A 24,625-nucleotide genomic window follows, 5' to 3' on the forward strand; every position below is an offset into this window, starting at 1 on the left:
TTCACTTGGGGCCGGATCTAATGCCTGATCCGGAAAGAGCACTCCACCCTTTCCTGACCGAGGACCATGGCATCAGATTTGGAGGTGCTGATTTTCATTCAACCCCTTCACACTCGGCTGTAAACAGTTGACGATTGCGGTCTGATGTGGTCAACAGAACCACATCAGCTGCAAAAAGCAGAGACCCAATACTGAGGCCACCAAAGTGGACCCCTTCAATGCCTTGGCTGTGCCTAGAAATTGCCTATGGTGTAGAGCTGGCCCACTTTTCCATGGCCAGGACGAAAGCCACACAAATACTCCTGAATCTGAGATTCGACTTCCTGATAGACTCTCCTCTCTAGCAACCCCGAATAGACTTTACCAGGGAGGCTAAGGAGTGTGATCCCCCTGTAGTTGGAACACAGCCTCCGGTCCCCCTTCTTAAAAAGAACGACCACCACTGCAATCCAGAGGTACTGTCCCCAATGTCCATGCAATGATACAGAGGTTTGTCAACAAGGACAGCCACACAGCATCCAGAGCCTTCAGTAACTCCAGCCACACCTCATCCACCCCTGTGCCTCTGCCACCGACGAGGTTTTTAACCACCTCTGTCACTTCAACCCCAGAGATAGGAGAGCCTGCCTCAGAGTCCTCAGACTCTGCTTCCTCATAGGAAGGTGTGTCAGTGTAATTGAGGCGGTTTCCAGTTTTCGCCCCACCGACTCACAACGTCCCGAGTCAAGGTCACCAGCACCCAATGTTGATGACATTCCCAGCAGACTCTCACAATACGTTGGGGTCTGCCAGGTCAGCCTGAAATCTAACCCCACCGTCGGAGATAACTCACCACCAGGTGGCGATCGGTTGACAGCTCTGCCCCTCTCTTCACCCTAGTATCCAAGACATGCAGGTCAGAGGACATGACCAGAAAGTTGATCATCAAACTGTGGCTTCGGGTGTCCTTGTGCCAAGTGCACATGTGGACACCCTTATGTCTGAACATGGTGTTTGTTATGGACAATTTCTCAACCTCGCTCACAAGCTCAGGCTCCTTACCTGTTTCAGAAAAAGGATGGATGGATGCGCAAACTGCTTTGCCATCTTCTCATGTTCTTTTGATGCTATCGATCAACTTCCAGGTCAGTTCCTTCAGTGGAGACTGGCGCATGTGAAGAAAGGCTAGTGTGATTTAATATAACAGTACATGCATATATGTTTGTGTTGGCTATCTCATGAAACTGTGACTCCATTTGCCCACCATCCCCCAATTGATTTCCCACTCATACTATGTAGTCAGTTGTTCATGTATTGCTTGTTTCTTGTTACAGCACTTTGCGCTGACGTTTTTCAGGCCATGCGAAATTACCCTTTGTTCCTTGAGAAACAAGGCTTTTTTTTTTTTTTTTTTTGCCAGAAATGAAGAGGGGCTAATGTTCAATTAGCATGAGGGTTGTTGTGAAGTGTTTCATCTATTTATTTGTTTTTCTGTGTGCCTGTTAATTCGTAGGTCTCCAGCCATGGCAGGGGGTCTCTTTGCTATAGAGCGTGACTACTTCTTTGAACTGGGCCTATATGATCCTGGATTGCAGATATGGGGAGGAGAAAATTTTGAAATATCATACAAGGTTGGCGAGTGTCACTGGTTGATGAGTATCCTAAATTTGTTCAATAGATGCACATTTATTCTATGTTTTTTTTTTGTCATTGTAGATATGGCAGTGTGGTGGCCAACTGCTCTTTGTCCCATGCTCTCGTGTTGGCCATATATACAGACTTCAGGGATGGCAAGGCAATCCTCCCCCTGCACATGTTGGTTCCTCACCTACGCTGAAGGTACAATAGCACAAACATCATTCAACATTGTTGTGAGCAATTGCTAAAGAGTACTTTACAAGTGTATAAGTACACCACCCAATGTAAGGTTTAACACCAACGCTAAAATGTTATGTCTCTGTTATGGTCAGTACACCAATATGTTGCAATATGTCCAATATGTTGCAGCGCTTTATCCAAAATTGTATTTTGAATGTTACAGTAATACAATAAGAATATTATTGATTTATTTTCAAATTTGTTTCACAAAAGAAGCAAAAAGTTTATTATGATGTCAAATTATAGTGATTTTCTTGCATTCCTGAACAGAAAATCTTGGTTGTTGTTGATCCACTCTTTCCATAGCAGATGTTATATTGACATTGTGCATGTTCACACAGCAACGTGGCATCCTGCTAAAATATGATTGTATGCCACTTTTCAATTGGCCGCTAGCTGCATGCTAGCGTCGTGTATTGTGGGGGTGAAGCCAAGTTTCTGCGGTAATCAAACCACAGCAGTCACGAATATAGTGACATCCAGCAAGTTGTAATTCCATGGAGTCCATTTTATGCACCTGAGATCTTGCATTGGCGAGATGAAGACTTGGTAGTGGCGACTGAGAATGGTCTCACAAGCATCCATTTCAACACCGCTTATCCTGGTTAGGGCGGCGGGGCGCTGGAGCCTATCCCAGCTGACTTCGGGCGAAAGGCGGACTACACCCTGAACTGGTCGCCAGTCAGTCACAGGGCACATATAGACACGGACAACCATTCGCACCCACATTCACACCGTCACTGAGTGGGAACTGAACCCACGCTGCCTGCACCAAAGTCAGGCGAGTGTACCACTACACCATCAGTGACGGTCTCACACGCATTATTATGAATTCCACTGGAGTTGTAGGAACAACGCACACCATTGCAATATGCTAGGCTGCTACATTGGTGGTAGGGCATGACTTAGATGCCGTGTCCTGCCTAGAATTTGAGTGGAATTCATGCGATACCCCTATCTCACTGACGGAGAGGTCACCGAGACTGATCAGTTGCTGCGACTCCGGGACTCAGGAGACCAAAATATTGGTTGTGCTCTCACCAGGAAAATGTCTGGGATACGTCTCCAGACAACGTGCTAACCAATTCACCCGGAAGTTGCTGATACAGGCCTATATAAAGTATACAGTATATATGCTTTAAATAAGTATATAATTTATACTATTGATGTGCCTTGGATCAGACGGTGCCCCTTGGTTGGGCCGCAATTGAGGCCTCAGCCCGTTTCAGCACCCTGGACAGTTCTCACCAGCGGTAGGTGCGCAAATAATGGACTGGCTTGAATTTAAATTCTTAAACTTGAATGGTCAAATGAAAAACAAAAAGACAAAAGCTTGAGCTGATCACAGGATGTTTATTCAAAGCTTTGAACAAACCGAGCATTTGCCAAGATGACAAAAAAATGAATAAGCAAAATGAGAACATCGCCTTAAATACACTCTCTCTGGGACTCAGCCATCTTGTTTTTGAGTCCACCCCTTGGTCCTGATTGGCTAGAATCAAGATTACCTAGTCTGGCATGAGTTTTTAAAAGTGTCACAGGAGGCTAGATATTCATATGTTGTTGAAACCTTGATTTATAATCGTGTCCCAGCATCTTTTATTTTTGTACCTTAGCATTGTTAATTATGTCGTGCAGTATAACTATATACTATGTGCTGAGCAGTTAGTTTTACTTAATTGTTTAGGTTTTAATGGTGTCTGAAGTGTCGTAATACAATAAATGTTTGTTTTAATGGTGTCTGAAGTTCAGTCAAATTCATGAGGTAGTTATAGCGTTCATGTCCCTCTTGAGGGCGCCATTGTTTTTTCTAACTCAGGCTTTGCTTGCGGCTAACAGCAGTTGACAGTTGTAAAACATCTAGGTGTCATCAAGCTTGTACCAAACTAGGACTTCACCACACTTGTACGCAATTTTAACTGAGACTCACTGGCGTCTCGTCCTCTGCCTTCAGCTTTGCAGTTGTTTTGGTCTCCTAGAATGTCCACACCTGTCACCAAGTCACCAAGACTTGGTGGAGCCGCTCTAGTACGACAACAGACAGTCAATTGACAGAACACTTTTGAGACATAAAGACATTGACAAAAAAACAGTCACTGAGCAGAAAAGGTTTGCTAGTTATCTGGTAATGCCGGTACATTCTTTTAAAAAAAATTTGACAATTGTGCAAAAAGATGCAGAGTCCTCTAGCACTTAGAGCAGTTCGAATGACTCATATTGCAATAGTCCGGTGCAATGACCATTGTGCAAAGGGCGTCGAGACTTCAGGGAGTGTATGCAGTTTAAAGTGACGAGCAGTGCGATAATCTGGGACAATGTTGATTGTGCAAATGTTGCAGATACTCCTCAATCAGTGTGCAAGTGGAGCAGATGCTACTCTGGCTTGAGTGGCCAGTATTGGTCAACAGCAGATATGCAAATAGTGCAGCGTGGTGAGACCACTACAGTGAGTGCACGAGTAATGTATAATTGGACCCACAGAAATGTGACAACGAACTCAAGTCAAAAAATTTCCAGCATGTTGCAATAGAATTGTAGGTTAGGTGTTTAAGAAGTTGATTGCAAGAGGGAAGAAGCTGTTGGAATTTCTGCTAGTTCTAGTTTGCATTGATGATAGCGCCTACCTGAGGGAAGGAGCTGGAAGAGCTGGTGACCGAGATGCGGAGGGTCCGAGAGGATTTTGCACGCTCTTGTCTTAGTTCTGGCAGCGTCCTCTAGGGTGGGTAGGGGGTTACCGACAATCCTTCCAGCAGTTTTGATTGTCGTTGCAGTCAGAGTTTGTAATAATAATTAGTAGGGTGGAAGTTCAAAAGGCACTAACAGGATGGAAAATGGAAAGGCATACCTGTAAAGGCATACCTGTAGAGGTATGGAAGCATCTCAGAGAGGTGGCTGTGGTTGTTCAACAGAATTTTAGTGGGTGAGAAGATGCGTTTGGAATGGAGGAAATGTGCTGGTGCCCATTTTTAAGAATAAGGGTGATGTAGAGAGCTGTAGGAACTACAGAGGAATAAAGCTGATGAGCCACGCAATGAAGTCATGGGAAAGAGTAGTAGGGGCTAGTCTCAGGACAGAAGTGACTATTTGCGAGCAACAGTATGGTTTTATGCTGAGAAAGAGTACCATAGATGCATTATTTGCCTTGAGGGTGTTGATGGAGAAGTACAGAGAGGTCAGAAGCAGCTACATTGTGTCTTTGTAGATCTGGAGATAGATGATAGAAATGATAGCGTACCCAGAGAGGAACTGTGGGACTGCATGCGGAAGTCTGGAGTGGCAGAGAAGTATGATAAAATTATACAGGACATGTATGAGGGCAGCATAACAGTGGTGAGGTGTGCTGTATGTGTGACAGAGAAATTTAAGGTGGAGGTGGGACTGCATCAGGGATCAGCCCTGAACCCCTTCCTGTTTGCAGTAGTGATAGGCTGACAGATGAGGTTAGACTGGAATCCCCAGGGACCATGATGTTCACATACATACTCATACAATCATGAACACACACACACACATACATCCTCACATTTGTCACAGCCAAAATGTCCTCCATGATTATTTATCTGTCTCATTGCATTATGGTTAATGGTTTAGCAAAGCACCCTCTGCCTCGTCCTGTTTTTCCGAATATGTAAAAAACAGTCAGTAGCAGAAAGGGGGGGAAAAAAGTGTATTTATAGACATGTATACTGGTCGAGTTAAAATACTTTATCAAACCTATTGATATTGCCTGTAAAATCAGTTTTGATTGGAACATATTGACAGTATGAATCAAGGCTTGTGCCAAAAGCACTATTTAAAATAAGAATGTTCAATCAATGTTAAATGATGTGGTCAGAGTTGTATTCATTTTCATATGAGTAGACCCGATGTGTTCATCCAAAGAATTCCATACTGGATCAGTCGTGGCTCGAGTTAATAACGTCCGCCACCAGCGCCGCTAACCTGCAGCATACCGGTGGAAATTCAGCTTCTGTGGGTTGAAGGTGAAGGAAAGGTGGAAAGTGGGTTCTTCGGCAGAAAGAGAAGAGGAAAGCACAGCCCCTAGAACTGAATTTTGGCACTTTGAATGTTGGGACTATGACAGGAAAAGCTCGGAAGTTGGTTGACATGATGATTAGGAGAAAGGTTGATATATTGTATTTCCAGAAGAGCAGGTGGAAAGAAAGTAAGGCTAGACGTTTAGGGGCAGGTTTCAAATTATTTGACCATGGTGTAGATGGGAAGAGAAATGGATTCGGGGTTATTTTAAAATAAGAGTTGGCTAAGAATGTCTTGGAGGTGAAAAGAGTATCAGATCGAGTGATGAGGCTGAAACTTGCATTTGAGGGTGTTATGTATAATGTGACTAGTGGCTATATGCCCCACAGGTAGGATGTGACCTAGAGGTGAAAGAGAGATTCTGGAAAGAGCTAGACAAAGTAGTTCTGAGCATCCCAGACAGAGAGAAAGTTGTGATTGGTGCAGATTGTAATAGACGTGTTGGTGTAAGAAACAGGGGTGATGAAGAAGTGATGGGTAAGTTTGGCTTCTAGGAAAGGAACTTGGAGGGACGGAGGGTGGTAGACTGCAAAAAGGTTGGAAATGGCTGTATTGAACACTTTCATTCAGAAGAGGCAGGAACATAGGGTAAACTACAAGAGCGGAGGTAGAAACACACAGGTGGATTACATCTTGTGCAGACAATGTAATCTGAAGGAGGTTACCGACTGTAAGGTAGTGGTAGGGGAGAGTGTATCTAGAGAGCATAGGATGGTGGTGTGTAAAATGACTCTGGTGGTGGGGAGGGAGATTAAGAAGACAAGCGCAGAGCAGAGAACCATGTGGTGGAAGCTGAGTGTTGTGGCTTTTCAAGAAGCGGTGAGACAGGCTCTCGGTGGTCAGGAGGAGCTTCCAGAAGACTGGACCACTACAGCCAAGGTGATCGGAGAGACAGGCAGGAGAGTACTTGGTGTATCTTTTGGTAGGAAAGGGGAGCAGGAGACTTGGTGGTAGAACCTCAAAGTACAGGAAATCATACAAGGAAAGAAGTTAGCTAAGAAGAAGTGCGACACTGAGAGGGCCGAGGAGAGGAGAAAGGAATGCATTGCGACGTAGGGAAAAGGTTGAGGTGGCAAAGGCATATGATGACATGTATGCCAGGTTGGACACTAAAGAAGGAGAAAAGAGTCAATGCAGATTAGCGAGACAGAGGTATACAGATGGGAAGGATGTGCAGCAGGTTAGGTTGATTAAGGATAGAGATGGAAATGTGTTGACTGGTGCCAGTAGTGTGCTGGAAAGATGGAAAGAATACTTTGAGGAGTTGATAAGGAAAATGAGAGAGAAAGAAGAGTAAATGAGGCAAGTGTGGTGGACCAGGAAGTGGTCATGATTAGTAAGGGGAAAGTTAAAAAGGTGTGAAAGAGGATGAAAAATGGAAAGGCAGTTGGTCATGATTACATTCCTCTAGAAGTATGGAAGCATCTAGGAGAGGTGGCTGTGGAGTTTTTGACTAGCTTGTTCAACAAAATTCTAGTAGGTGAGAAGATGCCTGAGGAATGGAGGAGGAACAAGAGTTGTAGTGCAGACCTGTGGGAACTATAGTGGAATAAAGTTGATAAGCCAGACAATAAAGTTATGGGAAAGAGTAGTGGAGGCTGGACTCAGGACAGATTTATTTGCGAGCAACAATATGGTTTCATGCCTAGAAAGAGTACCAGAGATGCATTATTTGCCTTGAGGATGTTGATGGAAAAGTACAGAGAAGGTCGGAAGGAGCTACATTGTGTCTTTGTAGTTCTAGAGAAACCCTATGACTAAATACCAGAGAGGAACTGTGCTCCTGCATGCGGATGTCTGGAGTGGCAGAGAAGTATGTTAGAATAATACGGGACATGTACGAGGGCAGCAGAACAGTGGTGAGGTCTGCTGTTGGTGTGACAGAGGAATTTAAGGTGGAGGTGGGACTGATCAGGGATCAGCCCTGAGTCCCTTCCTGTCTGCAGTGGTGATGGATAGGTTGACAGATGAGGTTAGACTGGAATCCCCATGGACCATGATGTACGCAGATGACATTGTGATCTGCAGTGAAGGCATGGAGTAGGTGGAGGAACAGTTAGAAAGGCGGAGGCAAACACTGGAAAGGATAGGAATGAAGATTAGTCGAAGACAGAATATACAGACGCTTTCCAAAAAATTTGAAAAAAAGTTTATTCACTTCCATAATTCCATTCAAAAATTTACTTTCATAGATAATAGATTCAATGTGCAGTGCAGGTGTTGGTAAACTCTGCTTTCTTAAATCTAAGGTCATCGCAACAGTCTACCAGAAAGTTTTAGAGGACTTCATGATTCCTTCTGCTGAGGATCTGTATGGAGATGGAGATTTCATCTTCCAGAAGGAGCTGCCCCCTGCCCATATCACCAGAAGCACCAAAACCTGGTTTGAGGCCCATGCCATCACAGTGCTTGACTGGCCAGCCAACTCGCCGGTTCTAAACCCCATTGAGAATCTATGGGGTATTATCAAGAGGAAAATGAGGGACACCAGACCCAAAAACAAAGGAGCACTGACAGCAAGCATCAAGGAAATCTGGGCTTCCATAACTCCCAGGCAATGATGCCACAGGATGATTGCCTCAATGCCACGGCGCATCGAGGCAGTGATTTAAGCAAACAGATTCCCAATCAAATATTGATTGTCGTTTTGAAAGTACCATATTTTGATGTTTTAATGTGACCCTAATTCATTTCTTTTTTTTCTACAAAAACTGAGAAGTCAATGGTGTTTTCTTCACAGTATTAAAATTTTGGGAATTCCTGATTTTGTGTGTTTTATGAGCTGGAAGCCCAAATTAAGTCAAAGTAAACAAATACCTTAAATTATTTAATTTGTGAGCCCTGAATCTATAATCTATGAAAGTTTAACCTTTTGAATGGAATTATGGAAATAAATATACTTTTCCATGATGTAAAATTTTTTTGGAAAGGGTCTGTATGTATGAGGAGTGGAGGGTGAAGAGTGAGGCTACAGGGAGAAGAGATAGCAAGGGTAGAGGACTTTAAATACTTGGGGTCAACAGTCCAGCGCAATGGTGAGTGTGGTCAGGAAGTGAAGAAACGGGTCCAAGCAGGTTGGAACGGGTGGAGGAAGGTGTCAGGTGTGTTATGTGACAAGAGTCTCTGCTAGGATGAAGGGCAAAGTTTATAAAACAGTGGTGAGGGCAGCCATGATGTACGGATTAGAGACAGTGGCACTGAAGAGACAACAGGAAGCAGAGCTGGAGGTGGCGGAAATGAAGATGCTGAGGTTTGCTCTCAGAGTGACCAGGTTGGATATGATGAGAAATGAGCTCATCAGAGGGACAGCCAAGGTTCGATGTTTTGGAGTCAAAGTTAGAGAGAGCAGACTTCGATGGTTTGGACACGTCCAGAGGAGAAATAGTGAGTATATTGGTAGAAAGATCATGAGGATGGAGCTCCCAGGCACAAGAGCTAGAGGAAGACCAGAGGGAAGGTTGATAGCTGTACTGAGGGTAGACATGAGGGCAGTTGGTGTTACAGAGGAGGATCCAGGAGAAAGGCTTACATGGAAAAGGATGACGCGGTGTGGCGACCCCTAAAGGGTCAAGCCGAAAGGAAAAGAAGAAGACACTCTCTGTCTTCCTATTGTTATATTTATTTCATGAGAATGTTGCACTGAATATTACACACAAGCTGATTCTCGCTGATTTAAAAGTCAGAGGACAAAGATGTTAAGCATTTTCATGATAACTCTAGAACCTTTTTACAAACAACATCTGCCATTTCAAAGTGATTATATAGCAGATATACAGTATAGCAGTTAAATCGATAAATATATTTCAGAATGCGCCTTTTGCTTTTTGCATCTCGCGCCTTTCAGTCTTCGGCTCTATCAGGCGCTGTGACGTAACACAAGCCAAACAGCCTGTTGGCGTTGTGTGCTCTTGTTCCATGCTGTTGTTCCCGTCCTTGTATATTTGTTGTCGTATGATTTAGCGATTTCACGATGGTTTATTGTGTGGCATTTGGTTGTACAAATGGTTCAGGCAATGGCAAGAGTTTCTTTGGCTTTCCAAGTGAAGAAGGAATACGTGACCAGTTGATAGGGATAGTCAATCAACAGGGGAAGAAACGTGGTCAGCTATGGCTGCCCAGCAAGCATTCCAAATTCTGTGCTGATCACTTCGAACTGCCGTGTTTTGAGAAAGACTTAGCAGAAAGCATTGGATACACGTGTAGTTAGGCAGAGGCTGAAACCAGCTGCGGCGCCTATTTTTCCTACGGCCATTGGGATCTTAACCGCCCACAAGAGAACTAAAGCTCGCAGCCGCCATGATGAAGTGGCGCAGACAAGAGGTGAGAATTTCCTTGTATGTACCTATGACTCTATTATGGTTATTATGCACTGGATAGTAGGAAAAAAAGACCCACGCAGTACTTTTCACTGACAGACATGCTTTTTTTTCCATTAACTGTCTGACCCCATGAGCATGCCTGTTACATTTTATTCATGACTCTATGTTTTGTATCAACAAGTGAGGATGCTGGAGCAAGTAAATTACGGATTTATCGAATGCACAAACATACCAGTCTGTATTTCCAATTCGCTCTGCAGGCAGTGCCGTCACATCGACCCAGTGTCCATTTTCTTTTACGGTTGTACAGCTGCTACTTGGCTGCTCATAGTCGTCACTGTCAGGTTCCGACCTCCTGATTGGCTCAAACGTGTACGGTTTGACGATGCCAAGTTCAGTTGCGTGCTTCTGTAGGTTGAAATCCTCCTCCTCCTCATAGTCCAACACGTTGCTTTCCATTGCGTATAGAGTGTAGCGCACTGTGTTTGGCAATTGCAACGTCACTTCCGGTAGCCTTTGCGGTGGATAGAGTAACTACACTCCTTGCTGGAAATTATGTGCATGTATTACACAACATATAAACAATGCAAATATGAATTTTAACTGACCCCATAACATCTTTGTCCTCTGACCTTTAACGGTCTATGTTCAGCGAATATTGGCTGGTTAGGCTAGCTGTGATGGATATTATACTTCTTTATGAGCAGAGTGAAAATACTGCTTTTTAAAAATGTTGAGGTGGGAAAGATCCCTAAAAATATTTTAAAAAAACATGATGAAGGTAACATTTGTTGCTAAAAGCATGTCGTAAGAAAATGCCATTGGTATACTAGATCCATTGTTAAAACTCAGATGTAAGAAATGTTAGTCATAGTTCTGCAAATGCCAATACTAAAATGCCGCTTTTAAAAGTTAAAGGTGAAAAAAACTCTAATCACCAACCAACGTTTTGGCCCTACGATAGCACTATGACGCCAAAATGAAAAGTCTAGCATGTTTGCTTTTTTGGGATATCTTTCATGTAGTGTGTGACATAACGACGACAACTTTCCGACAGCGCACCTTGACGTCGACAATAGGATTGTGTATTGTGACCGGCGCTTCGCCTTCCGTGCTTGCCGTTGTCAACATTTATTCATGCGCACAAACCAGTGTTTACCAAAGCTTTACAGCATTATTCGACAGAACACCGACTGGATACGGTGGTATCGGAATACATGTCATGTAGTGTTGCCACTGTCTGCCCGAGATATGGCAAGATTTTATGCCAGTAGTCTGACATAGTGCAATCGGGAAAGACCAAATTTGTCTTGTTGTCTGATCCAGGCTTTACATACATTAAATCTGCATTCTTGAAATGATGAAGCAAACAGCTGTCGTTAAAAGGATGGCATTAGAAAAGACTGTTGATATAATAGTTCTATTATTAAAACTCAGGAGATGTAAGAAACATGAAAATAATGTTTAAATTGGTTACATTTAAAAAAAAACATTCCTTCTGTGAAATAATTAAGCGGTAGGTGTTATACAAATGCCAATGCCTTTTTCATGCTCACAATGTTGTGCCAAAGGCAGTTCCTCAGAAACAAGGCGGAGATTTTGCTGAGAACGCAGCCAATCTGTCAGTTCATCCTGGCAATGATAGCACCAGGACATGGACAAATACATCCTGTGTGTCACCATCACAGTGACCACACACACTTGTTAGTGGAACACACTGGAGCAGGTTGCAAATTAAGCACCCGGGGAACAGTTTGGGGTATCGGTGTCTTGCTCAAGGACACCACAGCTGTGAGTCTGGGAGATGTTGGTGGATGGTCCGGTCGGGGTCTTGAACCTAGGTATCCACGGTGGCAGGTGTTGATCTTGGCCATTGGCCCACGGCCAACCCAATAATCCCTGTGTAAAAAATGTAAAGTTCAGAAATTGTTTAAACTCTTGTCACCAACTCCATCATTTAAACCCACAAAGGGGTGTCAATCTCAGACCATTTTAGAATTGCAGTCCTCTCAGACCCAGGTAAATTTGAATAGTTTTTTTCCTTGATAAATTAAATAATTTAAAAACAGCATTTTAAATTCACTTGGGTTGTACAGTCCCCTCCAAAAGTATTGGCAAGGTCAATTCTTTTTTTTTTTTTTGTATACGGAATACATTTTGGTTTTAGATCAAAAGATTATATGAGTCAAAAATTTTGAATTCCAGTTTATATTTCATGACATTTACATCTAGATGGCTTAAACAACTCAGGACAGAGCACCTTTTGTTTGAACCCACCCACTTTTCAAGTGAGCAAAAGTATTGGAACAGACATTATTAAATTTTCTTACGGTTAATAACATGTTATATTTGGTGGCATAACCCTTACTTGCAATAACTGCATCAAGTCTGCAACCCATTGACGTAAACAGACTATTGCATTCTTCACTTGAAATGCTTTTCCAGGCCTTTACTGCAGCCTCTTTCAGTTCTTGTTTGTTTCTGGGGGTTTCTCCCTTCAGTCTCCTCTTCGTAAAATGCATGCTCTATTTAGTGAAGGTCCAGTCTTTAGTCTTGGCCAGTCTAAGACCTTCCACTTTTTCCCCCCTGATGAAGTCCTTTGTTTTGTCAATGTGTATTTGGGTCATTGTCTTGTTGCATGATGAAGCTTCTCCCGATTAGTTTAGATGCATTTTTCTATAAATTACCAGACAAAATGATCTTGTAGATTTAAGATTTCATACTGCTCCTACCGTCATGAGTTACAGTACATCATCAATAGACTAGTGAGCCCGTTCCACAAGCAGCCATGCAAGCCCCAGCCATGACATTACCTCCACCATGCTTTACAGATGAGCCTGTGTGTTTTGGATCATAAGCAGATCATTTATTTATCCATACTTTGGCCTTTCCATCACTTTGGTAGAGGTTCATCTTGGTCTCATTAGTCCATAAAACTTTGTTTCAAAACTTTTTTGGCTCATCTCTGTTCTTCTTGGCAAAATCCAATCTGGCCTTCCAATTCTTTTTACTGATGAGTGGTTTGCATCTTGTTGTATGCCCTGTATATTTCTTCTCTCGAAGTCTTCTTCGAACAGTGGATTGTGATACCTTCCTGTGAATGTTGGCAGTGATGTCACTGACTGATTTCTTTGGGTGTTTCTTCACAGCTCTCACAATGTTTCTGTCATCAACTGCTGTTGATACCCTTGGCCGACCAGTTCGATGTCTGTTGCTCAGTACACCAGTAGTTTTTCTTTTACAGGACATTCCAAATTGTTGTATTGGCTATCCCCAATGCTTGTGCTTTAGCTCTGATCGATTTTCCCTCTTCTCTCAGCTTCAAAGTGGTTTACTTTTCTCCCATAAACAGCTCTCGTCTTAATTTTTGCTTAACAGAAAATGCAGTTTTCGCAGGTGAAACCCAAAGCCAAAAACAAGCACTATCTAATGTTTAAGCAATCAATCAATCAAAGGCAACACCTGACTAACCAGAAAAACCCATCAATCACATTCCAATACTTTTGCTCCCTTGAAAAATGTGTACGTTCAAACAAAAGGTGCTCTGTCCTGAGTTGTTTAACACATCTAGATACAAACACCATGAAATAAAAGATGGAATGCTGAACTTTTGTCTCATATTCATCTCTTGATCTGAAACCCAAATGTCTTTAGTACACAACAAAAACGAAGGAATTGACCTTGCCATTCCAATACTTTTGGAGGGGACTGTATTTGTCTGATATTTACATTTGCTTGATGATCTTAAGCATTCTCCTCCTTGAGCTGTCACCTTATCGTGGTGGAGGTGTTTGTGTGTCCCAATGATCCTAGGAGCTAAGTTGTCTGGGGCTTTATGCCCCTGGCAGGGTCACCCATGTCAAACAGATCCTAGCTGAGGGACCAGACAAAGCACAGCTCCAAAAACTCCTATGATGACAAACAATTCAGGAAGACGTTTTCCCTTGCCCGGACGTGGGTCACCGGGGCCCCCCTCTGGAGCCAGGCCTGGAGGTGTAGCACGAAGGTGAGCGCCTGGTGGCCGGGCCTGCACCCATGGGGCCTGCCTGGGCAGAGCCCAAAAGGGTAACAGGGGTCCCCCTTCCCATGGGCTCACCACCTGTGGGAGGGGCCATAGGGCTCGGGTGCAGTGTGAGCTGGGCGGTGGCCGAAGGCAGGGACCTTGGCGATCCGATCCCCCGCTACAGAAGCTGGCTCTAGGGACGTGGAATGTCACCTCTCTGGCAGGGAAGGAGCCCGAGCTGGTGTGTGAGGTTGAGAAGTTCCGACTAGATATAGTCAGGCTCGCGTCCACACACAGCTTGGGCTCTGGTACCAGTCCTCTCGAGAGGGGTTGGACGCTCTTCCACTCTGAAGTTGCCCACAGTGAGAGGTGGCGAGCAGGTGTGGGTATACTTATTGCCCCCCGACTCGGCGCCTGTATGTTGGGGTTCACCTCAGTGGACGAGAGGGTATAGAGAGGCTTTGGGTTTCACCTGTGAAAACTGCATTTGGTGTTAAGCAAAAATTAAGACCAGAGAGCTGTTTATGGGAGAAACAAATTGAAGCGTATTGCCGCAACATACGTTTGAAGTGTCGTTCTCGTAGCTAGCTAGCTGCCTTTTTCATCAATGCACAAGCCGCTAGCCACAGCTTGGTTGTCATGCCGAGTGGCGGCGGCGCTGGCTCAGCCCAGGGCCGTTGCTCGTCATTTGGGGCCACAAGGAACTCTCTCTCTCTCTCTCGCTCTCTCTCTCGCTCTCACCCCCCACATCCACATTCACTGAAGTATTGCAATTTAATTCAATTTAGACAAAAGGTGAGCTATGTCATTTTGACCACTTGTTCCTAATTTTTAAATGTTTTACAATTATCTGATAGCTTAAGTTAGCCGACTAATATTTACTACAAAAGATTTTATTTATTTATATTCATGTTTATCTTGGACTAAAAAGTTTGAATTTGAGAACATTATCCTTTTTCCTGAGCTAGATAAAGTTCTTAAGATCCTTCTTAATTATTATTATACTGTATAACAAGTGAATCATCGCAACACTTTTACTTTAGTTGATAACATTAATCAACCCTTTATATATTTTACCTTTTCAACTGTTTTTGTACTCACATCTTGGTGATGAAAAGGGTCACTGGTGTCACTCCACTTTCTCTATACTTGGCTGACACTGACAGCAGTAGTACTGCTATAGGCAAGAGGATCATTACGTTACATGTTTACGAGGCATGAAGTTAAAACAATCAGTCAATAGTAGTTTACTGTGAAGATTTGTTCATCATATGACTTAATCATAACATTGAGCCTGGCCTTCAGAAAATATTTATTTGTTGGCTTTATCCAATGTTGTGTTGGTCATAATATAGATTTATTTCTTGCAGTTAATGATGCTGAAGATAACAAAGTTATCCCCAAAAATTACATGCTTAAAATCGCAATCACAATGTTTGTTAAAAAAAAAAAATCACAGTTGCCGTTCGTCCTTCTACGCTTTCTGGTTAATGATGGGTTGACTTTTTAATTTCCTCAACCTCTTGGGGTTTGAAAATGTCACTACTCCATGACCAGAACGCTGTCACACTGTCACTGGGACATCATTGGGATTGGGATTTATGTATATTATTGTATTGTATGTATTGTATATTATATATGTATAATAATTTTAATACATTATGTTATGTAAAACTACCTGTAACCTAAATAAATATTTTTATGCATGCTTAAATGTCTCTGTCTTTGGGTATAATAAGTTATTGTTTGAAACCGCTAAAGTATTAAGTATTAATAAGTGATGCAAATTTTCGGCGAGAATGGCCCAATAGTACATTTTCGGTTTCGGACCAAAATACTTTTTTTTTTTTTTTTTTTTTTTTTTTTTTTTTTTTTTTTAACCAAAACAAAACAGCAGAAACAAGATGTTGTTATGACATATTACACTTTATTGTAAAAAAAATATAACAATAAATAAATAAAAAATAAATTAATTAAGAAAACGCAGGTCACCCAACTTGCCTGCTTTCCGATGTTTGGGTACCATGAAGGAATGCTTGTTGTTTTTGCATACTATTTTGCGCCGCCCACCTACCGAGGTACAGGCAACGCTGCTAAATATGATGCCGAGCCACGGAGCAGCCACGGGGCAGCATAAGTCACAAATCATCACATCCATGGCAACGAATAAGCTACACTTCTGAAAAGTAACAGAATCAGAATCATCTTTATTTGCCAAGTATGTCAAAAACACACAAGGAATTTGTCTCCGGTAGTTGCAGGTGCTCTAGTACGGCAACAAATACTTTTGAGACAAAAACATAAAAACACAGTCACTGACCAATAAAAGGTTACCAGTAATGTGGTAATGCCGGTAAATTTATTTATTTATTTTTTTTTTTTTTACAATTGTGCAAAATGATGCTGAGTCCTCTAGCAATTAGAGCAGTTTGAAATGACTAATAGAACAATAGTCTGGTGCAGTGACCATTGTGCAAATGGCCCAGAGACTTCAAGAAATGTATGCAGTTTAAAGTGACGAGTAGTGCGATAATCTGAGACGTCAATTGTGCAAATGGTGCAGATACTTCTCAAGCACATGGGTGGCCAGGATTGATCAACAACAGATATGCAAGTTGTGCAGGGTGGCGAGACTACTACAGTGAGTGCATGAGTAATGTATAATTGGTCCGACAGAGAGATGTGACTACAATCTCAAGACAAAATTGGCAACATGTTATAATGGAATTTTAAATTAACTGTTTGAGAAGTTAATGGCAATAGGGAATAAGCTGTCGGAATGTCTGCTTGTTTTAGTTAGCATTGATCGATAGCGCCTACCTGAGGGAAGGAGCTGGAAGAGGTGGTGACCAGGATGTGGAGGGTCCAAGAGGATTTTGCATGCTCTTGTCTTGGATCTGGCAGCGTGCAAGTCCTCAAGGGTGGGTAGGGGGGGATCCCGACAATCTTTTCAGCAGTTTTGATTGTCCGTCGCAGTCGGAGTTTGTCATTTTTTTGTAGCAGCCCCAAGACTGTGATGGATGGAACACAGGACTGACTCGATGACTGCTGTTTAGAACTGCCTCATCAGCTCCTGTGGCAGGCCGTGATTCCCCTGAAGCCGCAGGAAGTACATCCTCTCGTTTTCACTAAGGGAGGACGAGGAATAATTAACAGGATAAAGATGAAGATGCCATGCTAATTGCAAAGCTGAGATGACGTGTTGTCGCAAAACACCCGAAATGAGTGATTGGGTGATACAATTCACTTGTCACATACTGTAGGTCTGGCTGGAACCTCGTTACAGCGTACTGTAACTTCCTTTAAAGAGCAAAATAGGAGGCAAATAATTGTTTTGAGAGAAAATACTGTAATACACAATACGGCTAAACAGCCACAGAGGGAATGGACTCAATATGGGAATGAATGCGCTGCAGTCATAGCCATAAATACAATTTCTTGGGGGGGGGTTCGCTTTTCGGCCTTGGTTTTCTCATTTTTGGTTTTTACCAAGAATTTTCATTTTGGTGCATAACTAGTATTTATTGTTTGTACATATTTGTTTCTGGTAGTGTTTTTTCAAAAAAATTAAACCAAATATAAATGTTGTATCTATGTTTACAGAATTATGTACGTGTGGTGGAGGTATGGTGGGATGAATACAAGGACTACTTCTACGCCAGTCGTCCTGAAACACTAACCCTTGCCTATGGAGACATAAGCGAACTGAAACACTTCAGGTATATCATAAACGCATATAACAACATCAAGATGTTTTTGATTGTTTCAGTAGATTTTTGCCTTCTTTTATGTTTTGTCAGTCTTCTTGGATTATATACTGTAAGGCTCTCAATTTAGCAATGTATAATGATTGCTTACTTTTTCATCTTTTGTGTCATCTTAACAAAGACTGTGTGATTCATCTAGATCCTTGATTAATTCTATAAGGGTGTCCATTCGTGCACTTGGCACCAGGACACCTTTGGCTGTAGTTCTAAACATAATAACCCAAACATATTGTAAGGGTCTGTTGGCAACGTCTGTCAAGAGTCCTCTGTGAGAAAGCGTTTCAACTCCCACCTCCGGCAGAATTTCGCCCATGTCCCAGGGGAGATTGGGACATCGAGTTCCAGTGGACCATGTTTCATGCCTCCATTGTTAAGGCGGCCGATCTGAGCTGCAGCCCAAAGTTAGTCGGTGACTTTCGGGGTGGCAGTCCCCGGACCTGTTGGTGGGCAGTAGTGATAAGGGATGCCGTCAAGCCGAAGGAGTCCTATCGAGCCTTTTTGGCCTGTGGGACTCCGGAGGCAGCTCATGTGTTGGCAATGGCATGGCAATTAAACTCCTTGAATCCTCCTCAGTCAAGTCTCAGATTCAGGAGTATTAGTGTGGTTCTCATCCTAGGTGTGGAACAGTGAACCAGCTCTACAACTTTGACAGGATCCTGGAGGGTGTATGGGAGTTTTGCCAAATACATACATGCAAATCAGTCACCTTTCGGCGACTTCGCCATTTTGAATTCAAAATAGGCCGTTTATGTGAATCGTATAGATCCGATGAGTTTTTACTGGGGGGGTCGCAATCGCTGACGTCATAGGCTGTTTCATAATCCTTGAACGCTGGCAGCTTGAGCCATTCCACACATCCACCATCCACAGATTAATTTCTGAATATTACTCCGCGGCGGACTAATAGGCCGCCTGAGGTTCCGCCTGTGCGCTCAAAGTCACAGGATTTGAAGTACACGTAACATCGGTGACAACAGTTGATCCGCTAGTACATCTTATATTAATTACGAAACACGGCTACAATTATCTATTTAGTTTACGGCTGTTAATGTTAAATGTACTAAGCGAAGGAGCGATGTTAAGGATTATGTCACAACACACAATGAACTAACTTCAAGTTCAGAAATGCCAATAAAAACAGAAACATTTTGTTCTTAATATTTTCCTGGAGGATGCATTCGGGATTAGCCTCTGAAGTTGGTAATAGTGAAAAATAAAGTGAAACAGACAATGATTTTAGTCAATTCTTTTCCAGAATGAGAGTAGCACAGCTTGAAGCAGGCATCAGGTGCAGGTGAAGATGGGCCTGGCTCAAGGTGGAGGCCAAAACAAAAAAGCAAAGAAATTAGGCAAATTTAATTTTAATCTTAAATTTCTACATCAACATGTACTTGTACTATAAATGTTTTTCTGTGTGAAGAAAATTTGTTTTTTGTTTTGCCTTATTGCACTCTTGAGTCTTCCAGATTGCTTAATTTATGTTAAAATCAAAAAATTATCTGCGGAGGCTCGGGGGATCCCCCCCAGACCCTTCCTTAAAGGTTTTCTTGTTTTTGTCACCTTTTTCATGCCTTTGGTGTTTGCATGTCTGCAAATAGTCTGCTTGTGGTTTGTGGGCTTGGAGAATGCGTTCAACCATGTCCCTTGGGGAGTCCTGTGGAGGGTGCTCCCGGAGTAAGGGGTAATATTGTAATATGTTCTGTTCCGTCCCTATACAACTAGTGTCAGAGTTTGGTACGCATTGCCAGCAGTAAGTAGGATTCGTTTCCAGTGAGAGCTGGACCTCGTCAAGGCTGCCCTTTGTCACAGATTCTGCTTGGTTTTAGTTTGATGGCCTCACTATTACATCTATGCTTTTTGCAGGCGATGTGTTTCCGTTGGCTGAGCCGAAAGGCGAAGCTGTAAATTTACTGGTCGATGTACGGTCCCACCTTCACCTCTGGTCATGAGCTCTTGGTCGTGACTGAAAGAACAAGATCATGGATACAAGTGGTCGAAATGAGTTTCGTGTGCCGGGTGTCCGGGCTCTCCCTTAGAGAGAGGGTGGGAAGTTTGGTCATCCGGGAGGTGCTCAGAGTCGAGCCACTGCTCCTCCGCATTGAGAGGAGCCAAATGAGTTGGCTCGAGCATCTGATTAGGATGACTCCTGGACTCCTCACTGGTGAGGTCTGCCAGGCACGTCCCAGCGAGAGGAGGCCCCAGGGACGACCCAGGATTTGCGACTGGCCTGTGAATGGCCTTAGGATTCCCCCAGAGGACCTGGACGAAGTGGCTGGGGTGAGCGACGTATGGGCCTCCCCGCTAAAGCTGCTGGGGGGTGGGGGGGTTGTTGGGTCCCTGCGGCCTTTTCCGGGTGTCCGGTTTTCGAGGCGCCTCGGTGGGGCCAGTGCACCGCCCTGGGTCCCTCGGTGTGGGACGTGTCCCGTCCGCCGGGCTGCTCTCGGGTGGACTCCTCAACTTATAACCAGAATGGGAGAAGCGGCACTGAAAGGGAAGAAACACAAGGCGGATGCCGAACACTGCAGGAGCAAACTCCTTCAGATAGATTATTGAAATAGGTGATGGCGTTACTGAAATTACCTCCACAATAACACAGACCCCGTTACTGCAGTGTTGCAATTTCAATGGCAAGGCAGACGAGCTTGGATGTGTCTAATTTAGCGACAAAATAAGTTTTTAAAGCTGAGATTTTATGGGCATTAAAAGTAGGCTTTACACCGATTTTATCGGCCTTATCGGTATCGGCCGCTAATTAGCATTTTATGCCGATCGGCTTTAATGTCATAATTCGCCGATCCGATCAATGACTTCATTGATTACGGCTTATGGCTCGCAAGCAGGCAACAAAACGTTATGTAGCCTAGCAAGCTATTGTTAGCACAAACGGTTGGACGTAAGCATGCTGCCGTTCTGTCGAATCATGCTCTAAAGCAGGGTTCTGAAACTGGCGGCCCGCTGGCCATTTGCAGCCTGCGAGACGATATTTTGTGGCCCCCACCTTAATTTGAAAGTTTCATGTTAGTGCGGCCCTCAGGTTTTATATAAATGGCACTTTTACAGTGTTGTGTGCGGAGCTGACGAACCTACAAATCACGGTGGGGTATATGGCTTTCGGGGGCGTGACATCGACTGGGCTTGATGCAAGCAGAGAAACATTTTTCAATGAGTGAAAGTTACAGTAGCGTTGCCATGGAGATTTTTCGTCTGTGCCTGGCTAGGCAAACGCGGACATTCGTCCCAGTGCGCTGTGTTCACAACACGTCCAAAAAAAAAAGTGTTTTAAGTTGCTGCCCAGCGTGACATTATACAACGTATATAAGTTATGTCTCTCTCTGAATAAATCAAAGTGATGCGTGCGCAGCGAGATAAAAGAAGGGTGGGGAACTCGTTGGTGTGGTCTGCGGTCTGAGTCCGGTCGGATCTGTGTGGGGGTGGACTGCAGTCGGGCTGAGCGCGCCACGCGTCGTGGCCCCCATCCACTCCCATGTTAAATGGAAAAAAGAAAAGGCGTTTGGATGGCATATGGCAGTGGATGGGGGTTGCGGCGTGCGGCAGGCACGTTCAGTCTGGTTGTGACGTGCCCTCGCCTGGATCTGGTCTGGTTCAGAGTGCAGATCGCATTAATGGTTCCTTGCTTATTTTTTTTATCTCGAAGTTACTCACTATTTACTCAGTACTTGCACTGTGTACTTTTTACTCATCCTGAAGTAATATTTTTGAAGACTACTTCTTACTTGTCACATTATCGTCAAGTTGAGTACAATATTTGGCTACTCTACGCACCTGTGGAGCGGACATCCTGTATTGTTCCTCTTACGTTTCAGTAAAATGTTTTGCTCATCAGCTCAACCAGTGTCGTATTTGTTGCACTAGCCTTTTGTATTTACGTGTTGAGGTTGTGGTCCCAGCGGAACCGCGAAGCACACGTAACATCGGCGACAAGAGCTGATCCGCTAGTCCATCATGTATTAATTAGGAAAGGCGCCTACAATTATGTAATTAGTTTACGGATGTTAATGTTAAATGTATTAATCAACAGAGCGATGTTAGGGGTTATGTCACAACACAGAATGAACTAACTTCAAATTCAGAAATGGCCCCAAAAAAAACCAAAAATACTTAATATTTTCCTGAAGGATGCATTTGGGTTTACCCTTTGAAGTTGGTAATAGTGAAAAATGACATGAAACAGACAATGGATTTCGTTAATTATTTTCCAGAATGAGAGTGCTTAAAGAGGAGGATGCTATTCATGTGGCACAGCTTGAAGCAGGCATCAGGCGCAGGTGGAGATGGACCTTGCTCAAGTTGGAGGCCAGAACGAAAAAAGCAGAGAAATTAGGAAAATTTAATTTGTACATCAATAGCGGTGTAAATAACTTTTTCTGCGTGAAGATTTTATTTTTTTTGGCCTTATTGTACTCTTCAGAGTCTTCCAGATTGCTGAATTTATGTTAAAACCCAAAAAATAAAAAATAAATTGATGCTGAAGATGCTTTTCGTTCTCTCTCATGGACAGGCCAGTGTTGAGGGAGGATTCTCAATCAACAAGGAGCTGATTGTAGAGAATCATAAGGAGGCCTATCTGATTGCTGTGATACTCATTGTTGGTCATGTCAGAGCAGCTGGTGGTGTGACTGATGTGCAAATTACAAAAGAACTGTTGTTATATGTCCCTGGAGCAAGGGAAAAATACCACAGTTACCTGGTTGTCCGGAGGAGGTCTGTAAAACAGGGCAAGCAGGGAGAAAAGAGAAAAGTCCTTGCAGAAAAGATGGACGAGCTTAAAAGGAAGGAGGACAGAGCAGAGAGCGACATTGCTGCGCTAGGAAAGGCAGCTGATGAGTTTGCTGAAAAATGTTCCAGACTGATGTTAGAACTCTTTCTTTTTTTTTTTGAAGAGTAAAATTTTATTTTGTGAAGGATATTTTAGTGTATTTTATGTCATGTTATTTGTTGTACAAGGGAATACATGCAGGACATTACAACAAAGATTCATTTTACACTCGGTTTAAGATTTTATGTTTTAAGAGAAACATTTTTTTTTTTTTTTGCGAAATTTCTTTTAATAATAATGAATGAGTGGAATGTTTATTGAGCATGCCAACTGGTATTTATTGAATACTTTGTTTACAATGACAGTTTCAAGATGCCTCCTATATGGAGAAACTAATCGCATGCATTGCTCTGGTGTGATTTTGGGCCATCCCTCCACACAACCAGTCTTCAAATCTTGAAGGTTCTGCGGGCTTCTTTTATGGACCTTGAGTTTCAGTTCTTTCCCTAGATTTTCGATTAGATTCAAGTCAGGTGATTGGCTGGGCTATTCTAGCAGCTTTATTTGAGAGTAATTGAGAGTTTCCTTGGTAATATGTTTTGGATCATCATCCTGCTGAAATGTCCACCCTTGTTTCATTTTCATCATCCTCTTAGATGGCAGCAGATTTTTGTCAAGAACGTCCCGGTACATTTGCCTATTCATCCTTCCTTCAATAATGGGAAGTTTACCAGTGCCATTTGCTGAAAAGCAGCCCCACACCACCTCTGTACTTCACTGTTGGTATGGTGTTTTTAGGGTGATGTGCATTGCCATTTCTCTTCAAAACGTGGTGAGCATTATGGCATCCAAACAGTTAAATTTTGCTCTCATCCGACCAGACTGTATTATCTTGTTCAGCAAACTTTAAACAAGCTTCGACATGCGTTTTTACCAGCAATGGGGTCTTGCGTGGTGCATATAGGCGATGGCGACGGAGTGCATTACTCACTGTTTTCCTTGTGACAGGTTGTCCTTGGCTCTTGGACAACTCTTCTGATTATTATTCGCACTCCTCTGTCAGAAATCTTGCGAGGAGCACCTGATCAAGGCAAATTTATGGTGGTATTATTGGCATTCCACTTACGTACGATGGCCCCAACCGTGCTCACGGGAACGGTCAGAAGCTGTGTGCCTGTGACCGATGCTATCGTTATTTTTTGCAACAATAGTTTGCGATGGCCTTGAGACAGCTCTCTGCTCTTACCCACCATGAGATGTGTCTTGACTCACACCTTGGCAATGAGACCTTTTTGTCGGCCATCAATTTGGACTGAACCAACTGATATTCATTTGTACTGACAAGGGGCTGGATTGCTGTTTGATTATTGATAGATTTTAGCTGTTGTCTTGGCTTTCCATCCCTTTTTGCATCTCCCTTCATGTGTTCAATACTTTTTCCTTGTGTCATTTCACATTTTTGCACACAACTTAATTTCTGTGTTCTACTTTCTTTGTATGTATGGATTACTTGGGTTGTTCCCAACATCTGGTGAAATCTTTAGGTCTATAGCACCTTTGGAAGTCTATTTAGTGAGGAAAATGATGTGTTAAATACTTATTTAAGCCGCCGTATGCTCAGGAACTAAAGATATAAAAAGATGAGTGTGGAGAATCAATAGGCTCTCATTTTTAACAGAATATAACAGAATTCAAAGCCGTGTGTCAAAGAAATACTGGAGGGTTTGCTTTTTGTGTTAATGTGTAACAAATACTGTATATAAGGCACACAGAACTACCAGAATACGGTCAAGCACTTTTTTTTTATGTCACTGATCGATCTACAGAATGGTGAAAATGAATAAATACCCCGAGTGGATCATTT

General features: G+C 43.0%; 1 protein-coding gene across 3 annotated transcripts in view; it reads left to right on the top strand.

Annotated features, from left to right (window-relative positions):
- The window catches only part of galnt7 (UDP-N-acetyl-alpha-D-galactosamine: polypeptide N-acetylgalactosaminyltransferase 7), a 123,860-nt gene that overhangs the window by 72,364 nt on the left and 26,871 nt on the right, over window positions 1-24,625 (top strand). For all 3 annotated transcript variants that reach the window (XM_061678676.1, XM_061678678.1, XM_061678679.1), the window contains exons 8-10: window positions 1,493-1,610; window positions 1,696-1,818; window positions 17,821-17,936. In XM_061678676.1, the coding sequence (XP_061534660.1) occupies window positions 1,493-1,610; window positions 1,696-1,818; window positions 17,821-17,936 (357 nt within the window). The remainder of the gene's footprint in view (window positions 1-1,492; window positions 1,611-1,695; window positions 1,819-17,820; window positions 17,937-24,625) is intronic.

The sequence above is a fragment of the Phycodurus eques genome, chromosome 6 (assembly GCF_024500275.1).
Source record: "Phycodurus eques isolate BA_2022a chromosome 6, UOR_Pequ_1.1, whole genome shotgun sequence".
Classification (NCBI taxonomy): Eukaryota; Metazoa; Chordata; class Actinopteri; order Syngnathiformes; family Syngnathidae; genus Phycodurus; species Phycodurus eques.